The 20,434-nt window shown below is 45.7% G+C and overlaps 2 protein-coding genes across 2 annotated transcripts in view; both read left to right on the plus strand.

Moving 5' to 3' along the window:
* LOC146356355 (vomeronasal type-2 receptor 26-like) overlaps positions 1-10,172 on the plus strand; it is a 23,608-nt gene extending 13,436 nt beyond the window's left edge. The window contains exons 3-9 of the mRNA XM_084830066.1: positions 2,100-2,224; positions 3,598-3,813; positions 4,077-4,187; positions 4,980-4,990; positions 6,330-6,380; positions 9,880-10,072; positions 10,161-10,172. Of these exons, the coding sequence (XP_084686192.1) occupies positions 2,100-2,224; positions 3,598-3,813; positions 4,077-4,187; positions 4,980-4,990; positions 6,330-6,380; positions 9,880-10,072; positions 10,161-10,172 (719 nt within the window). The remainder of the gene's footprint in view (positions 1-2,099; positions 2,225-3,597; positions 3,814-4,076; positions 4,188-4,979; positions 4,991-6,329; positions 6,381-9,879; positions 10,073-10,160) is intronic.
* Positions 10,169-18,699, plus strand: LOC146356356 (vomeronasal type-2 receptor 26-like). The gene is made up of 3 exons (XM_084830067.1): positions 10,169-10,229; positions 17,478-17,733; positions 18,006-18,699. The coding sequence occupies exons 1-3, from the start codon at positions 10,169-10,171 to the stop codon at positions 18,697-18,699; spliced, it is 1,011 nt and encodes a 336-aa protein (XP_084686193.1).
* Positions 18,700-20,434: the final 1,735 nt, after the last annotated feature.

Raw genomic sequence — 20,434 nt, forward strand, 5'->3', positions numbered from 1 at the left:
ACAACTGGAAGACACCAGATTGGGGAAGGCTGAAATACAGCATCACCCACAGTTTTAAAGACTGTTAAAGCTGTAGTCAAAAAAATAACACCGTGTGTATGGTTGAAATCACACCTGTAAAAGTGCGTTTCTCTTGTGGTGGAAACTACCATTAAAAGTGTGATTTAACTATCTGCATGTGTCATAAATACATCTTAGAGTCACTTACCATTTCGCGGATTCTTTCGCAGCAGGGGGGAGGTGCTCCGTCCCTCCACCCAGAATCCTCAATGGGGGGGAGGCGCTCCGGTTACCCCACCCCGGAATCCTGCCTGGATGGCTCTGCTCCGCGGTGATTGCATTGAGCCGTCGGCCGGTTCTGCCTGCGGCCAGACATCCGGCCACTGGGCAGCAGGGATTCAAATGGCAGCGGGCGTAGCCGCTGCCACTTGCATCCCTGTAGTGAGCCGTGATAGGCTACATAAGTATTTACGTAGCCTATCATGGCAGGCTTAAAAAAAAAAACGTGTACGCAAATGGTGGCGGCTACAGCGGCCGCCGTTTGCGTTCTGTATTTTTCGCCGTTTTAGCCTACGTAAATATTACTATGTAAAAGGTGTCCCTGCGTTAGCCATGATAGGCTACGTATGTATTTACATAGCCTATCATGGCCATGAAGAAGAAGCGAATGGTGGCCTCAGGCCAGCTGCCATTTGCAAGTCGGTGCTGACGGGAGCAGGTAAGTGCTCAGTTTTGCACGATTTTCGTGGGTTGGGGGGGTGGGGGCTTCATTCCGCCTGACTTTCGTGGGTTGGGGGAGGCAGGGGCTTCGTTCCATGATGGATTTTGGGGGGCTGAATGCACTTGCATTCGGCCTCACCGAGATCCATCGCGGAATTCTCTGACATCCCTAAAAGAAAGATAAAGTTTAATACATGTGCAAACCTTCAGCCAAGCAGGGCCATACTCACACATCCTGCATCTGAATGACTACCACTCACACCTGTACTTTACCAACAAGGGGATCCTCCTTCTACTGGCAAAGATTTTGAACTTTCATTTCAATATAGGACTTCCTTAGATGCCCTATAACCAGGAGAAAGACCCCCTCCCCATTATGCATGGACTTAAATACTCTTCCAAACTAGGTCACCTCCTTCTTATTACATATTCTAAAATGGTTATACCTATTGGTCCATGTTACATTATATGTCATCCTGTACCCAGAAAGTCTAACCTTTTCCCAAAGTTCTCTCCCCTATATCTGAGTCATGTTGTTTATGACTTAATTCTGTTTTCATGTGGTCGGCAGCTTCTTTTTTCTTCCCTTTATTTCCAGACGGGGGAATCCCAAACCAAACCATGTGTTCTTTTTTATGACCCCTTGCCTTTTACCCAGTTTCCTTATAAGGAAGGGACAGTTGATAACCTTCCAACTGACATGCCATCTCGTATCAGTTTCCATATGACATCTAGCAAGCTTCTAATACTGTAGATTTTGCTCCCCTACTTGCCCCACTACACATCAGTATTAACCCCCCTATAACAACCATATCTTACCCCTTACCCCATAAACTCCCCATACTGTACCCAAAAGTGAATTGCAAGGCCCAAATAAATCCTTACACTAAGATTTATATAGCATGAAAAGGGCTATAGATTTTAAAACGAAAGAAAGAGACATATTGTTTTCTTTGAATGAAGGATGACGGTGTGACACATAAATTTCTATTTATTGTTTTCCAGTCGTGTGCGTCTGACGTACTGGCACAGTTTGTCCTTCTTGTTTGCCATCCAGGAGACCAATCAGAATCCCAGGCTCTTAAACAACATGACCTTGGGCTACGACATCTATGAGAGCCATTATTATGGAAGAACTACTTCCTATGCCATGCTACACCTGCTTACGGGAGGGAAAAGCAATTTTCCAAATTACAACTGTGGGAGAAGGAATAACCCACTGGTCCTTGTTGAAGGAATTGAATCTGACCTCTCCATCCTGATTTCAGTCATGTCAGGCATCTACAAGATCCCACAGGTATGAATGGGGAGGGGAGGGGAGGCCAGCTGCATTTCAATGGGAGCTGGCCTCTGGCTCAGGCTCTGACTCCATTCCGAAGCATCTCTGCTCACTGGGGAAGCAGGTCCACTGGAGTGTATATGGGAGGTGAGTAGTGACCATGGAGACACTCTTGAATGGGAGCCAAGGCAGCAGAATGTGCGGCTAAAGGAGGACCATAATCAGGTATCAGCATTGGGGTGGGGTGCTTGCCAAGAGCTCATGGGCTCAGAGGGGCCCAGCCCGCAACCCTGTCCATTCCTGCTTCTCTCCTTTTGGCTGTGATTGAATGGAGGTGAAGCAAAGCCAGCACTTGAAGACAGGGAAGTCGGCACAAGCCACATAATGACACTAAAGCAGGGGTGGGCAAGTGGCCATATGTGGTGGTATCATTGGGGTGCAGCCACTCCACAGTTCGAGGGATGGCAGTGTACCCACCAGACCTATGAAGTTGCCTACCCTTAAGCTAGAGGCATGGACCTGCTATCAATTCTGCTCATGTTGCCCCTTCTTTGCTCTGATGCCTGGAAAAGGTTCCAGTGTGCCTCAGAAACAATATCTGGAACACACTTGGGAGGGGGGCTAACATCTTCCCCTTCTGCTGAGCTTACTCATGGCAGGGAGCTTTACCTTTATCTAGTAGTGTCCTCAAGTGAACTGCTTTACTGTACTCGGAACAACTGGAAGGTTTCCATTCACTCCTATGGGGAAAAGAAAAGCATTGCCTTTGGAATGTGCTTTTTATATGGGGTAGGTTTGCTTGTGTCTCCTGTCCCCCCACTGTCAAGGACCCCACTGTACCTCCTTGAGGAAATCACACAAAGAATGGAAGCACCACAAAGTATCCTTCGGATATTTTAGAACTCCACCCCCATTTTTGTTAGAGATTAATGATTTCAGGTTAATAAAAATCTGACCTCATCCTGAAAACAAATCAGTGCGAAATACCAGTTTCTTCCTTCCCTCACTAGATCAATTATGGTTTTGCTAGTCATGTTCTGAATGATAGAAGTCAGTTCCCTTTCATCCACCAGATGGTCCCAAGGGAAGAAACCCAGTACCAGGGGATCGTCCAACTGCTCCTGTTTTTCGGATGGACGTGGATCAGTCTCTTTGCTCCAGGCAATGATAATGGAGACAGGTTCATGAGAGCCATGACACCTCTGTTGACCAGGAGTGGAATTTGTGTTGTCTTCTCAGAAAGACTACACATAAGAATCAGACATGAGAGTAAATTATCTGTTGTTTGGAGACAAGTCAATGTAGTTGTATTGTATGCAGATGTTCAATATGTATTTCAACCAGTTATCAATATGCAAAGAATGCTTGCAAAGAAAGAAAAAGGAGCAAAAGTCTGGATCACAACAACATTTCCAGACATTGACTTCAACCTGTTTGTTGGTCATGGTAAGTTCAAGTTCATCCATGGTTCTTGGACCTTCAAAGTGGCTACACAAAAAAGGACAAAATATGATTACTATCAACCATTTACCTCTCCTCTGTGTCTGTTTTGGGATGAATCCTTTGATTGTTTATCTTCAAACCATGTGTTTTCCAAGAGAAGCTGGAACAGATGCAGAGAGAAAGAGAAACTGAGGACTCTGCCCCTGGAGGAGGTTGAGAGGGCCCTGTCCCAAGACAGCTTCAGTGCCTACAACAGTGTTCAAGCAGTGGCCCATGCTTTAAATGCTGCGTATTTATCCCAGTCAAAGCAGATGATGAAGATGGTGGGTGGACGGGACAGGCTGAAACATCAAAAGCTGCGGCCATGGCAGGTATTGTGTTTTTATTTTGCAACAGCACCATAGTGGTGAAAGATGCTGTGTGGAGATGTCATGTGCACATGATCGTTCTTAGTGCATTACTGAGTGGTTTCTGTGCCTGAGAGATAGCTTGGTATCCTGTTCTAGACAGGCTGCATTCCGTATGTAGGCCCAGGTTCATAGTCTGTGGTACTCCTAGATCCATTGTTGTTGCTGGAGTTCTCAGTGACCTCAGTTGCTCGTGGTGCCTTTTACAGCTTTGTCTGCTTTTCCAGCTGCAGCCACTCCTAGATGGGTATAGTTTGGCCACAGTGGTACCGATATCGGTGACTTCAAATCTGGGCTGCCAGCTCTATGTGAGGATACCACTGAGACCAGTCCAGAAGGTACAGGCAGTGCAGAGTGTGACTGCCTGACTGTTGTCTTGTGCCTCTCCAAGGCAGCATGTAACCCTTCTGCTGAAAGCACTACACAATGCCTCTTTGATAACAGGCCTGGATTAAGGTTTGATCAAGGTCTGTAAAGCCAAGAAGAACTTGGGACCAGGACACTTGAGGACATGCCTTCTTCCTCATCATCCTGCTCAATCACTGCTGTCTTAGGCAGAGGCCCTCCAGAGGGGCCCACTTGGGTTGGATATCTCCTTGGAAAAAACCAGGAGGAGGGCCTTTGAGCGTGTTGTCTCCCAACTGGAGGAATTGCCTTCTAACTATCAGGCATACCTGGACACCACTTTGTTTTCAGAAATTGCTGAACACTTTAGCTTCGAAAAAAGGAGGGCAATGGAGACATAATACAGGTCTACAAAATTATGCATGGTGTGGAGCGTGTGGATATGGAGACATTTTTCTCCCTCTCTCAAAATGCTAGAACCCGGGGTCATGCTATGAAGCTGATTGGTGGGAGATTCAGGACAGAGAAAAGGAAGAACTTCTCCACACAGCACATAGTGAAACTATGGAATACGCTTCCACAGGATGTAGTGATGGCCACCAATTTGGATGGCTTTAAAAGATGTCTAGACACATTCCTGGTGGAAAAGGCTACCAATGGCTACTAGTCCTGATGGCTATGTGCTACCTCTAGTACCAGAGGCAGTGAGCCTGTCTGCACCAATTTCTGGGGAACATGGGCAGGAGGGTGCTGTGTTGCCCTGCTTGTTGGTTCCTGCTCAACAGCTGGTTGGCAGGTGTGAACAGAGTTCTGGACTAGATGGATCCTTGTTCTCATCCAGCATGGCTCTTCTTATGTTCTTATATTCCTATGTTTTCTTTTCAGGCAAGCATTTTGGGACAAATGAGCTTCTGCTCAGACCAGATAAGAAGAAATCCAGCCTTCTTCGCTGAAGTTGGACTCTCTTCCTCATCTCTCTCTCTCTGTTGGTCCCAGTCCCATTGCATAGGCTACCCTATTGAGGAAAGGCCCATCTACGCAGGGCTTGTCTCAGACAGGGAAGCTCTCTCTGGTTCTGTCTGTCCTTTCTTCCTCCTTGCTCATATATCCCTTAGGTCAGAAGACATGGCAGTGACCCAGACCAGCTTGCTTGCTTGCTTGCTTTCTTTCTTTCTTTCTTTCTTTCTTTCTTTCTTTCTTTCTTTCTTTCTATACCACCCAATAGCCAAAGCTTTCTGCGCAGCTCACGAAAGTTAAAACCACAAAGCACAGCATAAAACTATATAAAACATGAAAGCTTAAAACCACAATATTCTCGGACAACCAGAATAAAACCTAGCAGCAATTCAGAGATTTAAAATACACTTTTAAAACACCAAAGCTAAAAGATTGGGAAGCAAAAACCCTGGGAGAATAAAAAGGTCTTCACCTGGCACTGGAAGGAGTACAATGTAGGTGCCACTGCTGCCAGGCAAACCTCTCTAGGGAGCTCATTCCACAGCCTGGGTGCCACAGCAGAAAAGGCCCTCTTCCTGGTAGCCCTCTGCCTCACTTCCTTCAGCAGGGGCTCACAGAGAAGGACTGCTGAGGATGATGTTAGTGCCCCGGCAGGCACATATGTGAGTAGGCGATCCTTCAGATAACTGGCCCCAAGCCGTTAAGGGCTTTGAATGCTAATACCAGCCCTTTGAATTGGACCTGGAAAAGTACTGGCAAAATGTGATCTCATAGGCCAGTCCCTGGGGGTGTCTCGACTAGCAATTTACCCCGAGCCAGCTGCATGTTGAGGTCATTAAGAGATACATGACATCGTGGCCATCCAGCAGCCACCCCGGAGCTTATCAGGGAAAAACCAGATTTCCTGAGACTGGTTAAAGTCCAATTCTTTTCCTTAAGTCAGGTTCTCCCCAGGATAGTTGTTGTATGCCCCAACCCCTGCATTGACCTCGGGTATGCTAGCCCTGCCCAAGCGTGTTTCTTCCCATTGCGCAGAATGAGGCTTGTCCTCTTAATTCCCACAGAACTTACAGAGATCCCCCTCAATTGACATGGCACCATTGAAAGCCCAATTCCCTAAGTGCTGTAAGGCACGATCTCTAGGCTCCAATTCTCCTTTGTTTGGCTTATTGCCTTAGGAAGGAACTACTTCCACCCTTCGTTATACAGACCCTGCAGGTTAAATGGGGGTTGGTTTCCATCTTTGTGTTTACTGCTCTCTTTCCCAGCACAAGCATATGTGTGTCTACTTGGAAGTAACTCCCATTGTGGTCAATGAGGCTTGCTCCTGAAATGCAGGTGCATCTGGACTTTCAGGGGAAAGGAGATTGCGTGGGGGGGGGAGGGGAAGCCTTTGTTATTGGTTGAGCAGCCCTTGCCAGTCAGATGATGTTCACTCCAAGCCCCCCACCCCCAACTGGACGGATGTTCAGTGAAGAGAGTTTTATTGCTCTGGAGAACCTACTCATGGAGCCCTTCATGGACCTCATCACAGCAAAATGGATTTCTTTTAAAAAATCTGGTACTCCTCCATTAGCTTCTCCTTCCATTGTCATGGAAACAGGGCCCCTGTTAACAATCTTGCTGCCCTATTTTAGACTAGCTGAAGCTTCCAGTCCATTTTCAAATGCAGCCCCACATATAAGGCATTGCAGTAATCTAGACAAGAGGTTATCAGAGCATGGACAACTGTAGCTAGTTTATCTCTGTCCAGAAAAGGGCATAGTTTTTATACGAGCCTAAGCTGATAAAAAGTGCTCTGTGCCACTGAGTTCACCTGTACCTCAAGTGACAGTTCTGGGTACAAGAGCACCTCCAAACCATGAACCTGATCCTTTAGTGGGAGTGCAACCCCACACCCCACAGAACAGGCTGAACATCACCTAGCTGGGCAGACGAATCACCCACTAACAGTACCTCCGCCTTCTTGTCTGGATTGAATCTGTTTATTGGCCCTCATCGAGTCCATTACTGTGCCCAGGCACTGATTCAGAACAGCCACTGCCTCACCTGGGCTGATTCAGAACAGCCACTGCCAGCACCTTCAGGGATTGGCCATCCAAATTGGAGCGGAACCACTGCAGCGCAGTCCCTCCAGTTCGCAGGTGAGACAACCTATCCAGAAGGCTACCATTGTTGATGGTTTCAAAAGCCACTGAGAGGTACAGGAGAATCAACAAAGTCACACTCCTTCATCCCTCTCCTGGCAGAGGTCATCTCACAGGGCAACTAAGGCAGTTTACATTCCAAAACCAGGCGTGAAGCCCAGTTGAAATGGATCTAGATAATCTGTTTCATTCAAGAGTGCCTGGAGTTGTCCTGTAACTAGGGATGGTGGAGAATTCCGCCATGGACTCCAATGAGACTGGATTCTTTGGAAACTTGCCCCCCAGATTCCATGGCAGAATGGACTACCCCCCTGCCACACCATGGAATCCCCCCGGGATGGAACCTACCTGGCAGCGACTGGTCCAGGTCGCCGTCTTTGTTCCACAGCCATCCACTGCTGGGCTGCGGAACAAAATGGCATCTTGTGTAGCAGAAATATGTACATAGCCAATCACGGCCAATGGCAGGGATGCAAATGGCGTCCCCTACACCGAAAACCATTTATGTCCACAGACCGGCCGCAGCCAGAAGTCCAGCAGCGGCCGGAGCTGGCCAGTGGCTCTGCAGACTCCCTGTGGAGTGGAGCCAGCTGGGGAGGATTCCCGGGGGAGGACCGGATCACCTCCCCCCACCTGTGGACCCCCCCACGGACCCCAGGTAAGGGGATTCGTACATCCCTACCTGCAACCACCCACTACTGCAGCTTGCCCAATATCTGGATGTCTGGGTAGCTGCACAAAACACTCCCGAGTTATTACCAAACAAGAGTATTTATTGACATTAATAAAGAGCAATAACAGAAGCAACAAACTTTAGCATAGACAAAACAACTATATCCCCAAGTTCAAAAAACCTCCCCATTTTGTCCCAAGATCTAGATGTGCCTTGGAGCATCCTTTTGCTTTCCTCACAGGTAATCCAAAGAAGCAAGTTGTTATTGGGTTGATTTCTTTATTCCATTCATGTCAAATGAGGCAAAAACTGAGTGTATTACAGTAGATGGTGCTTGTGGTTTCACTTGGTCCTCCAAAAAACCAACAACAAGAACCCTGAATGTATTGCAATATATTTTGGTCTAGTAAGTAGGATGGAAGCTGTATTCAAAATGTCTGGCAGCACCAGGTTGGAGAAGGCGACCAGATAGGAGACCTGGTTGGAGAAGGTGGCTACCAGGTCCAAGAAGGTGCAGATTAATGACTCTGGACTTCCCCAAAATGCTGAAGCAGAAAGATGAGACTCAAGGAGGTATCTCAGCTGTGACTGAAAAAAGGAGACTGTCATCCACTCTGAGTTGAGATGGGATGTGCATTGGCCCCATTTTGTAGAGGATTAGAGCTCAAAGGGAGAACAACTAAGATATTGAATCTGCTTCCATGTTTTCTAAATGCTGTTTGTTTTCTCTGTTGTTCTAGTTTCATGCTTTCTTAAGAGAAGGACAGCTTTCTAATACTTCCATGGAGGGATTGTATTTGGATGAGAATGGGGAGCTGGAAACTGACTTTGATATCGTGAATTGGGTGCTATCTTTCAATAACCAAAAGGGTAGAGTGAAAATTGGGAGTATACATAGACAGGCATTCACAGACATAAAGCTCTCCATGAAACCAGAAGCCATTGTGCTGCCCAGGCATTTTAACGGGGTAGGGGAAATTATTTGTGTCACCTTACTGATGTGTTAAATTCTAATAATATGTTGAATATTACATGTGAGAATTCCAATACAATTCTATGCACAACTACCTTATTTGAACTGGCAAGAAGGGGCTGGCAGAGTAGATCCAAGAAGTGGTGAATGTGTCTTTGCATGATGGAGTGGTGCCTGCCACCTTGAAGGAGGTGTTGGTGTGTCTCCTGAGAAAACCCTCCCCGGAGGTTTATATGAATATATATGAGTCACTAAACCCCCGTTCTGGGTAAGGTGCTTGAGAGGGTGGTGGCTGGGCAATTGTAGATGTTCTTGGAGGATACTGATTATCTCACCACATTTCAGTCTGGGTTAAGGTGTGCTTCAGGGACAGGATCACCTTTGGTCAACCTGGTGGCTGACCTCTTGTGGGAGAGTGGCAGAGTTAGTACAGCCCTGTTGATCTTGCTTGAACTCTCAGTGGCTTTTGATACCCTTGACCACAATAGTCTTCTGGATCGTCGCCATGAGCTGGGAACTGTGTGCATTGTTTTACAGTTGGTATGCTCTTACTTGCATGGAGAGTTCCAGAAAGTAGTGGGTTCTCAATCTATCAAACAAACAAACAAACAAACAAATATATAAATGAATGAATGAATGAATGAATGAATCCATCCATCCATCCATCCATCCTTGAGACAGCTTGGTATCTCCCAAAGCTAGTCTTGGTCCTCCTCAGACTTTGCCACTTGGACCTCCATGTCTCATTCTTTCCTATCTCTTGCCTGTCTGTCCCTCCAATGCCATTTATATAGCAGATAATGTGTGTAGCTTTACACACACATCTCCAGAATGCCATAATCCTGTTCAGATGGAGCAGCATTAGGAGCAAACCCATCCAGGTCCCCATCCACACTCAGACTCTCATACTTTCTCCTTGCCACCATGCTCTGCAGTGCAATAGTACAGGAGGTCTCAAGTTACTCTAAACTGGAGGACTCCAGAGATCAGACTGGAAGCTTGGAGGGGCCAGATGGGGCTTCCTTCGAAGACATTGAGGTGGGCACTGGGTCAGGTCCTAAAGGCAGCATCACATCTATTTTAGAAGTGCTTCATTGGCTCCCACTCAACTTCATGATGCAGATCAAGGTGATGAAACAATTGTAGCACTGCACAATCTAGGGTGAGTGTTGTACAAGGGACATCTTCCGTATGACTCATGTATGTGTTCTCTTAGAACAAACGATGAGGCCTCCTCCAAGTGGCACAACCATCTGGGGTCTGGCTGGTAACAATCTGCAGGAAGGTATTTTGTTCTGTGGCATTGTCCTTGGATAGTTCGGTCCACCATGAGCATCAAGAAAGAAGTCCAAGTGTCCTTCTGGTCATTTCAATGGGATTTTTTATGTTGTGATAACTCAGTGTTGACTTGTTTATTTTTGCTTAATTTATTTGTTTAATTTGATGTATTCTGTGATTTTGTATATGGGTTTAAACCTGTGTGAGCCATGTCAGGGAATTATTTTGGGACAAAAAGGCATGATAACAATATAAAACACAAATGAAAACCATCCATTCTTATTTACACAGATCTGATGCACAGTGGGATGTTTTCCTACCCTGAACCTGTGAAATTATATGTACTCCATACTGCTTTGTGAGTCTGGCCATTGAAGGCGGCTTTCTCATTTGTTCATTTTACTCTTTTGTATTGTTGTGAGTTGCCTTTGAAAGTCTCCTGTCTTGAATGGGGGATACAAAATATATTAAGGGTGCAATGCTATGGAGATAGGTGGCCAACTCCGAACTCGGAGGTGACCGCCTATCCAATGCTGGCCAGGAGAAGCACCGAGGGGATCATACCCTCTGCACGTCTCCTGTCCTGCATTTGTGGCTAGACAGCCTATTTCTGTCTAGCCATGGGAGGGCAGAGCAGGGGAGAAGGCTGCTGGATGACACATAGGATGTGTCGTTCCAGCATCTCCCCCTCCCCCTCCCCGGAATGCCTTGTTCTGGCCGCTCCATGCTCCTCTTGTGAGCATGGGGCTGTTCCATGTAAGGCAGTGCAAAAGGGGCGGAAGGCTGGTTCCACGAATTCCAGATATCCTGTGGCTGTCTAGCCACTGATTAGCGGCCATAGGATTGCTCCTTAAACAAATAAAATCAATACATCTAGATTTCAAAGGGGCTTCCAGATGAAGCTTTTATTGTGCAATTGCCCTGCCTGACCCAAAGAAAAGGGGGGATGGGTCCGTCCAGATGATGGCATCTTCTATTTAAAAACAACCCCATGTTTTCCTAAACATTTCTTCTTCCTTATTTTGTTTCACCTGGGGCTGCTCTACATGAGGTTTTGATTGTTTTACCAGCATTGTAATGCATAGCTCATTTGCGTATCACACAACACACACCCAAAACAGTCCTCCTCACAGTTTCTCCCTCTTTGACGTTCTTTTCTATCTGCTCTGCCACTGAGGAGCAAAAGAATCACACAGAGAAGGGTGTTTCTAGTTATGGTGCCAAGGTTATGCCGTTGCCTCTCTAAAAAGGCTAATCCCCCACCCCCATTTTAAACCTGCACTTAAAACTGTAGTAGTACTACTAGTAGTAGTAGTAGTAGTTGCAGTAATAATAATAATAATAATAATAATAATAATAATAATAATTTAGGTCTTTCAGGTGACATGATCTACTGCTTCTACTCATTGCTTTGTTTTACGGCTACACATTCACTCTCACCCAAACATTGTATTGTATATGTCAGTCAGTCAGCTGATTTTATTGTATATGACCATAGGTCCTTACAATTTTGCCACAAGCGCAACAAAGGAGAGACAATCACAGAAAGAATAAGACTGAACAAGCCACTCAAGTCAGTTCATCATGTGCACAGTCTACAGCAACAGCTTTTTGGACCCTTGCTCTCATCTTTTTAACAGCCACTGCGAACAAGCCAACTCTATTAGTTCCAAAGGATCCATATGTACCAGTAGTTTTTACACCTGTTCAGCCAAATTCTGTCAAACATTCCTCCCAGCAAAGGTGTGAGGAATCTTTTGCTAGGACTGGCATAAAGTTCTCTCTCTCTCTCTCTCTCTCTCTCTCTCTCTCTCTCTCTCTCTCATGATATCCTCTATTTGTGGAGTCTTACAGATACAAAGGTGTTGGGTTATAGGAACATTTGTAAACCTCCCATCCAGATATGTTGAAGGCATAGTCTGGAAGCCCAATTCCATAAATAACTTCCCTAGCTCTGGGTGAATCAAGGATTTAAGATAATTAGAGAGAGATCACTCACCTTTGTAAAGATTTGTAGCACCTGCTCAATCCTGTTTACTGAATGGTTCCAGCAGCTTTGTTAGCATTTTTCGAGGATAGGTCATCACTCATTTCAACCTTAGACCTATTTAGCTGAAAGTAAGGATGGACGAAAGGGACTTACCTGGTCCCGCAGCTTGCTTTGAGGTGGGGGGAGGCGCTTCGGTTCTCCCCCCGAAGTTCAGGCGAGGGGGGGGAGGTGCCCTGCTTCGCCCGGCTGAAAGTCAGGCCGGGGGGGAGGCGCCCCATCCCTCGCCACTGAAATTCAGGCCGGGGAGGAGCGCCCCCTCTACCCGGCCACGAAAAAAAAAGTAAAGTAAAAAAACAACACACACCCGTGATAGGCTACGTAACGATTTACGTAGCCTATCATGGCTAGATTTCCAAAGTCAGCCATGATAGGCTATGTAAATCGTCATGTAGCCTATCACAGGTGACTTTGGAAAAAAAAAAAAGCGCGTACGTAAATGGCGGCGCCCATGGGGCCCCGCCATTTGTGTCCCTGCAGTCAGCTGTGATAGGCTACGTAAATGTTTACGTAGCCTATCATGGCTGATTAAAACAAAAACAAAAAAATGCGAATACGCAAATGGCGTTACTTATTTTGGCACGTCTTAGTCTACATAAACATTTACGTAGACTACGGCGAAAATAAGGGGAACGCAAATAGCGTAGATGCTACACTATTTGCATTCCCCTTATTTTTGCCATAGTCTACGTAAATGTTTACCTAGACTGAGACGTGCCAAAATAAGGAACGCAAATGGCGGTGCCCATGGGCGCTGCCATTTGTGTACGTGCTTTTTTTTGTTTTTGTTTTAATCAGCCGTGATAAGCTACGTAAACATTTACGTAGCCTATCACGGGTTTTTTTAAAATTTAGCCATGATAGGATACGTAAATCTTTACGTAGCCTATCACATTTTGTTTTTTGTTTTTTAAACTTGGAAATGGTGGCAGTGGCAGCCGGTCGGAAGACTGGCCGCTGCAGCTGCAGCTGCAGCCGCCGCACCACTGCCGGAGCAGCCGCCGGAGCCACTGCTGCCAGGAAGATCCGCCCCAGGTAAGTCCCATCCCGGGGGGGCCGGGGGACAAGGGGTCTTTCCGCCACCGATTTCGGGGGGCCGAATGCGCTGGCATTCGGCCTCCCCGAGATCCGTGGCAGAACTTTCGTACATCCCTAGAAAGGAAGAGGGGCCGACCAAGGGCGAGATGGATGGATGATATTCTGGAGGTGATGGACTCGACCTTGGGGGAGCGGGGGGTGGCAATCGCCAACAGGAAGCTCTGGCGTGGGCTGGTCCATGCAGTCACGAAGAGTTGGAAGCGACTGAATGAATAAACAACAAAATATCCAGATAGCCTGTTTTGCCCACCCCCAAATTTCTGTGCCATGCACAATTTGTGCGAAGATCTCTCTAAAATCTGCTTGAACATTTTCAATGATGGATATATCAGTTGGCCTTAGGAATGTATGAAAGTCACTTACCTTTTCGAAGGGTGACATCCGTGGTGGGGGGAGGGCGCTCCGTACCTCCCCCCGAAATTATTCCTGGCTGGCTCCACTCCATGGTGACTATACAGAGCCGCCGGCCGGGTGCATTCACAGTGGCAGGTCTGTGGACGCAAAAAGCGGTCGGCGTAGCAGCTGCCATTTGTGACCCTTCATTGAGCGGTGATACGCTATGTAAATACTTACATAGCGTATCACGGCAAAAGACAGGGACGCAAATGGCAGCAGCTATGGCGGCCGCTATTTGCGTTCCTACCTATTGCCATGATAGGCTACGTATATATTTACATAGCCTATCACAGCCATTTGAAACAAGGCAAATGGCATCCGCCACTGCGGCCACCATTCGAGGAGCACTGGAACGGCTGACAAAAGTAGGCACCATTCCGCACCCATTTCGTGGGGTGGTGGGGCGGGTGGCTTCATTCCGCCATGGATTCTGGGGAGCTGAATGTGCTGGCATCCGGCCTCCCTGGAACCCATTGCAAAATTCTCCAACATCCCTAGTTGGCCTCCCGTCAGGTTACAGAAGGTATAGCAAGCTTTTGCCAATCTAGAAGCAGCCAAGACAATAGTCTGTTTGTGTGCCTTCCAGGACAGATCCTGGGAGAAATGTATACCCAAATACTTGAATGATGAGCATTGTGCATAACAATGATTATTAAGGGACAATTTATGTCTTTGGGGTCTTTTGGCAAACGCCATAATTGTAATTTTATCATAATTAATTTTAAGACATTCAGTTCTACAATAATTTTCCAGCTTTTTCAATATGATACAAATCCCTATTTGTGTAAGTATAACAAGACCATATCATCTGCATATAAGAGGATAGAGTTCTTACATAGTCCTACAGACAGAGTGGGGGGGAGGAGGGGGATGAGAGTTCATCCACAGTATTATTAATGTAGAAACTGAATAAAAAGGTGCTAACAAGCACCCCTGTCTTACCCCTCAGAGAGTTGTGATCTTTTCAGATAAAGTATGCAGAGAGTCTGTGTGTACCTGCATACTAGTATGGGTATACAGCTGTTGAATTAAAATGAGAAGTCTCCTGTCAATATTGGTGTCCTGCAATTTATGCCATAGTCTGGTCCTGTTTACCAAAATGAATGCTAATGAAAGCGGCAAACATAGATTTTGAGGGCTCATGGACAGACTTCTGAATTAGATGCTGCAAAATAAAACACTGATCTGTTGTTCTGACTCCTGTCGTAAAGCCAGCTTGTTCAGGATGGATTATCTGATTGATCTCTGCCCAGTCTAATAACCTATTCAGTAGGAATCTCAAGTTTAGAGTCAATGGCTAATAAAATAATAGGTCTATAATTACCAGAGCTTGTTTTGTCACCTTTTTTGCAAAAGGGGAATACAATACTGTTTTTCAATCCCTGGGGCATCCAACCTGAAGAGTTAATAAGCGAGAACTGTCTTGCTAGAATAGGTGCCCACTGATCTGAGTTTGCTTTAAACAATTCTGGTGGTATCATATCCTCACCTGAGGCTTTACCATTGGTCAGGTGAGAAATCAGTCCTTGGGTTTCTTAAGCTGTTACAAAGGTCAATTCTAGAGTATCTTTCAAGGTTTGTAGCTTCTTCTCTACATGAGATCAGACTTCTCCTACCTCACCAAAAACGACTTGAAAATGATCAACCCATACAAGAGGTGAAATTTGGACTTCAGAGATAATTCATTCTTCTTTGAGACCAATTGAAACCATCTCGCTAAACATGTGTTCTTTTTTCTGGAGACAAGCCAATCCCAGTTCTTGCCATACATACTTAGAGTATTTCAACTTCTTTGTTTTTAGAAGATTTTTTAAATAGACATTGCTTCTTAGCAATAGCCCAAACTGCTTGTTAGGTTTAAAAAGAAGACAAGATATTTCAAAACCAAACTAGTTCTTTTCTCCCTTTCCTACACTCATGGTCAAACCGGGAGGCTTCAGAAATAAAGCTGTTTCTAGGTCTGAACATTTTTAACCAAATAAGGGTTCAAGCTGCTTATAATACTAATGTAAGCATTTCCAATGTCTCCATTGTGGGTTTTTCTTTTTGTTTTTGTAATGCTCTAAGCTGGATAAGATGTAGGGTATTTAAAAGTTGATCGGTTTCTAGTCCCCAAAGCTCAGACCATTTGAGTCTCCTTGGTCCCATTCTCAAGCCATCCAAGATGCCCCACTCTTGGTGGGATTTATTCCACTCTTTGTTTAACAGAGATAAGATTCATGGCAAGTGATCACTCTCAGCTTGCTCCTTAGTTTGAAACTTTGCCACATGGGGCAATAATGTAGTAGACATTACTCTACCGCACTCTTGCCCCTAGAGCTCAAAAACGTAAAATATCTATCAGATTTATCAAGTTAAATTCCACGTACACCCATTAATGGATGTTCATCAAAAATCTTCAGTAGTTCCCAACTGCTAGAGTTTCAAGTCTCACCAGTGAGCAATAGTCCAGTGGAAAAATATATTCCATGTATGTGGAAATTTGACTGCCTTCAGATTTGAATCCTACACCTATATGAGGATTAAAATCTCCACATATTAGAAGATCAGTGCCAGGGTAGCATAATAAGATAGTTTCCAGAAGACTGTCTAGACTATTCCATAATGACAGCTCTGCTGGAGGAATGTAAACATTTTACCCTTCCTATTGTGAATAATCAAAGTCTGGATGTTGTTAGTTTACTTTGATATTATACCTTGCATCTTTCTGTACAATGTCTTCAGCACATGTATAGAAAAGGTGGGATATGATGGTTGAAACAAATGAACCAGCAAACATGTTTTCCCTGACATGGTGTTGTGCAAAAATAGTAAAAAATAAAATCTAAACAAACCCACACCCTAGGGATACACTGAACAAAGGCCTGGGGTCACTTTGAGTCACTAGGACTACAGAGTCTGTGGGGTCCTTTCAAAACTCCATGATTCATTTCCAGAGAGAAAAATAGTACATCTTTTTTTATTTGTGCTGCTTCTCTGTATTGCTAGACCATGCCTCGTTCCAGATGTGTCAACAGCTGCCGCCCCGGATATGCCAAAGCGATTCAGGAAGGAAAGCCACCTTGCTGCTATGCTTGTGCTCCATGTGCGGAAGGGACAATCTCCATTCATGAAGGTGGGTGTCCTCAGAGGTGTGGGCCTTCTCTGGGGCAAATATTTACATCGGCCTAATACTTCCCCTACTCTGTTTTAATTCTCTCTTCTATTCATTTAAAACCATCCAACAAAAACTCCTATGAATGTGTAAGATAAGAAGGCTTTATGATGGATTCCTAACCTGTGTAGGAAACTTAAGGGGAGTTGAGACTCTCCTGAACAGTGTTTGTCTTATCACCCTTGCTAATTCATATTTGAACAACACAGGATGCTACTTTTATTTCAAGTCAACCAAAAAATCCCTCAAGCTCAGTATTGACTATTTTACACAGGCTGGCATCAGCTCAGTTATGTCTCTGAGATCCAGGTTTCCTGCCCCAATGACTTGAGATCCTTCTTTGGCAATGAGGCCATGGGTGGAACCTACTGATCAGAAAGCAGGTCCTCTTCCAGGGAAGTTCTCTCTCTCTCTCTCTCTCCCTCCCCCTCCCCTCTACTACACATTGTTCTTTGTTGACCTCTTCCATGTCCCCATCTCTCTTCCAAATGGAATAGAACACAGCAGGTTCTAGATGTATGACTGATATTAATGACGCTGAGGTCACCCCTTCTTTTCAGATGCAGACCATTGCACCAAGTGTCCAGAAGATCAACATCCAAACAAGGCCCATGATCAATGTGTCCCCAAGGATATCACCTTCCTCTCCCATGAAGAACCTTTGGGGATCATCCTGCCTTCCTTTGCACTATTCTTGTCTTTAATCACAGCCTCTGTGTTAAGAATCTTCATTAAATACTCAGAAACACCAATAGTCAAAGCCAACAACTGGAACCTCTCCTACGTTCTCCTTGTCTCCCTCCTATTTATTTATTTTATTTATTAAATTTATTAATCGCCCATCTGACTGGTCACCCAGAAAATCGGCATCCAAACAAGGTCCATGATGAATGTATCCCCAAGGAGATGACCTTCCTCTCCTATGGAGAACTGTTGGGGATCATCCTGGCTTCATTTGCAGTATTCTTGTCTTTAATCGCAGCCTTTGTATTAGTAACCTTAATTAAATACCTAGACACACCAATAGTCAAAGCCAACAACCGGAACCTCTCCTAAGTTCTCCTCCTCTCCCTCCTGCTTTCCTTTTGGTCCTCCTTCCTGTTCATTGGCCATCCAAGGAAAGTGACCTGCCTTTTCCGACAAACAGCCTTCAGCGTCATCTTCTCAGTTTGCATCCCTGCTGTGTTAGCCAAAACGATCACCATGGTGCTGGCCTTTCTGTCCACAATGCCAGGGAACAAGGTGAAGAGATGGCTAGGGAAGAGTCTTGCCAACTCCATTGTAATTTCTTGTTCCAGTGTCCAAGTTGTCATCTGCTCCATCTGGCTGGGCATCTCTCCACCCTTCCCTGACTCTGACATGCACTCCCAGCCTGGGCAGATTACCCTGGAATGCAATGAAGGGTCTGTCACCATGTTTTATACTGCTCTTGGCTACATGGGCTTCCTGGCTGCCACCTGCTTGATGGTGGCTTTCCTAGCCAGGAAGCTGCCTGGGGCCTTCAATGAAGCGAAGTTGATCACCTTCAGTATGCTCGTCTTTTGCAGTGTCTGGGTCTCCTTTGTGCCCACCTACCTGAGTACGAAGGGGAAATATATGGTAGCCGTGCAGGTCTTCTCTATCTTGTCCTCAAGTGCTGGGTTGCTGTGCTGCATCTTTCTTCCCAAGTGCTGCATTATTGTATTGAGGCCAGATCTGAATGGAACGGAGCATCTCTTCCTGAAAACGAAAGATGGCATCTTATCAGAGTTAGAGAGGTGGAAGAATTCCACCCCCACTTAGTGATGTACGAATGTTATGAAATCCATTCTATTTCTTTTTCATAGCTTCTTAGGGATATTTCATTCCATCATCCTCAGTGATTTGAGAAAGTGTATTGAATCCAGTCGACATTTTCTGGTTCGCTGTTTGCGAACTCCCAAGATTGGCCTGTGTCTGCCTGTGTTCAAGGAGGGAGGGAATTCCCATTGACAGCAATTTGGCTTCTGATTTGGAGCTGACAGGCACTGCTTTCCCACCCAAGCACTAGTGCCTAAAGCAACTGCTTCACAAATATCTTAAAAGATGCCAAGCTCTGCCACATGAATTGCATGAACGGCACACTCCTATACAAGTTTAGACAGAAAAAAGTCCTACAACTTCATGGCTGGCTGGGGAATGCTGGGAGTTGTAGGACCTCTTTTCTGTCTACACATGCATAGGGTTGTGCCTTAAATAGTCAGCGAGATCCAGACTTTGAATGCTTTCTCCTGCTTGTCTGAAAAAGAAGACTCCCGCATCCACCCAGGGAGCCCATGTGTTGGGAGGTGGTGGGTAAAACAAGGGTACATAAAATCAAAAAAGGGATCCTCACAATTTCATATGATTTTTAAAGGGGAGACCCACAAAACCAGTATCCAAACACAGAGCACATCTCTCTCCACTGACTGAAGTAAAAACAATATGGATCTTCCACCAGCCTAAACTCCTCCATTTAAAATGGGGTTTTCTGCTTCCGCTTTAAATGCAGGATCACAACTCAGTGCCTTTACACGTATCCCCTCCCCCCCTTCTCCTGGTAGCTTAGCTTCTGCTGTACTGTTTTCTAGTGGCCCCAATCCTGGGCACTTTCTTACTTGGTAGTAAGCCATATTGAACGCAGTGGGACTTACTTCTGAGTAGACATAAGATCACCCTGTAAGTCCGCAATCCTTGGGGGAGCACCATTGAACTTAATAGGGTGTTCTGAAACAACAGAGGGCGTTGCTTCTGAATTGGTGGGGTGGGTGATTTGATGTGTCTCCTTCGCTGCAGGGAGGGATTTTACCCTCTTCTCTCTCTGACTGAGAAATGCTGAGGCAGGAGTTGCAATCGGCAGGCATTTGTCTGTATTTGTCCCAGTGATAGGCTAATGGCAGCCACCATGAGCATTTCTCCTTCTGGAGATCCACTCTGCAGGAAATCCTCCAGAGCTGGAGGTAAGTGATGCCATTCTGCTGTGGAATCCGGTGGTCAGATTCTCTGGAATCCAGCCTCATTTGAGTCCACGGTGGAATTCTCTGAAATCCCTTGTCCCGACACAGGTCTTTCCAAGCCCTTCCAAACTCAGGGGCAGCTGGGCCCATGGGTTCATTGGTCTTTCTTCCCTGGCAGCTTGTGTCTTGGCTCACTTCCTTGAGCCATGTGGAACTGGAAAGGTTTCCTCCAGAAATGGGCCTCTCCTTGCTTCAGCTGTGTCTTGCTTAGGGCAGACTTGGTCTGGGGTGGATTCTGGGGGCTGACTCAAAGAAGGTGGGAATGGGTTCCATTTATTTTGTGATGTTTTTATCCCCTCCCCAAGGGGGTTACAATAAAAAAATTTCAGCGGCGTTCGATACCATTGACCATGGCCATGTTCTGGACTGGCTCTGTGAGTTAGGCATTGAGGGCAGGCTCTTTTGGTGATTCTGGTCCTACTTGCAGAGTCATTCTGAATGTTGACCTGTTCAATGAATGAATGAATGAATACGTGTTTATTATTTTAAATACCTATGTCTTG

Source organism: Heloderma suspectum, chromosome 2 (assembly GCF_057233095.1).
Source record: "Heloderma suspectum isolate Gila_16-S chromosome 2, 16-S_ref, whole genome shotgun sequence".
NCBI classification, from domain to species: domain Eukaryota; kingdom Metazoa; phylum Chordata; class Lepidosauria; order Squamata; family Helodermatidae; genus Heloderma; species Heloderma suspectum.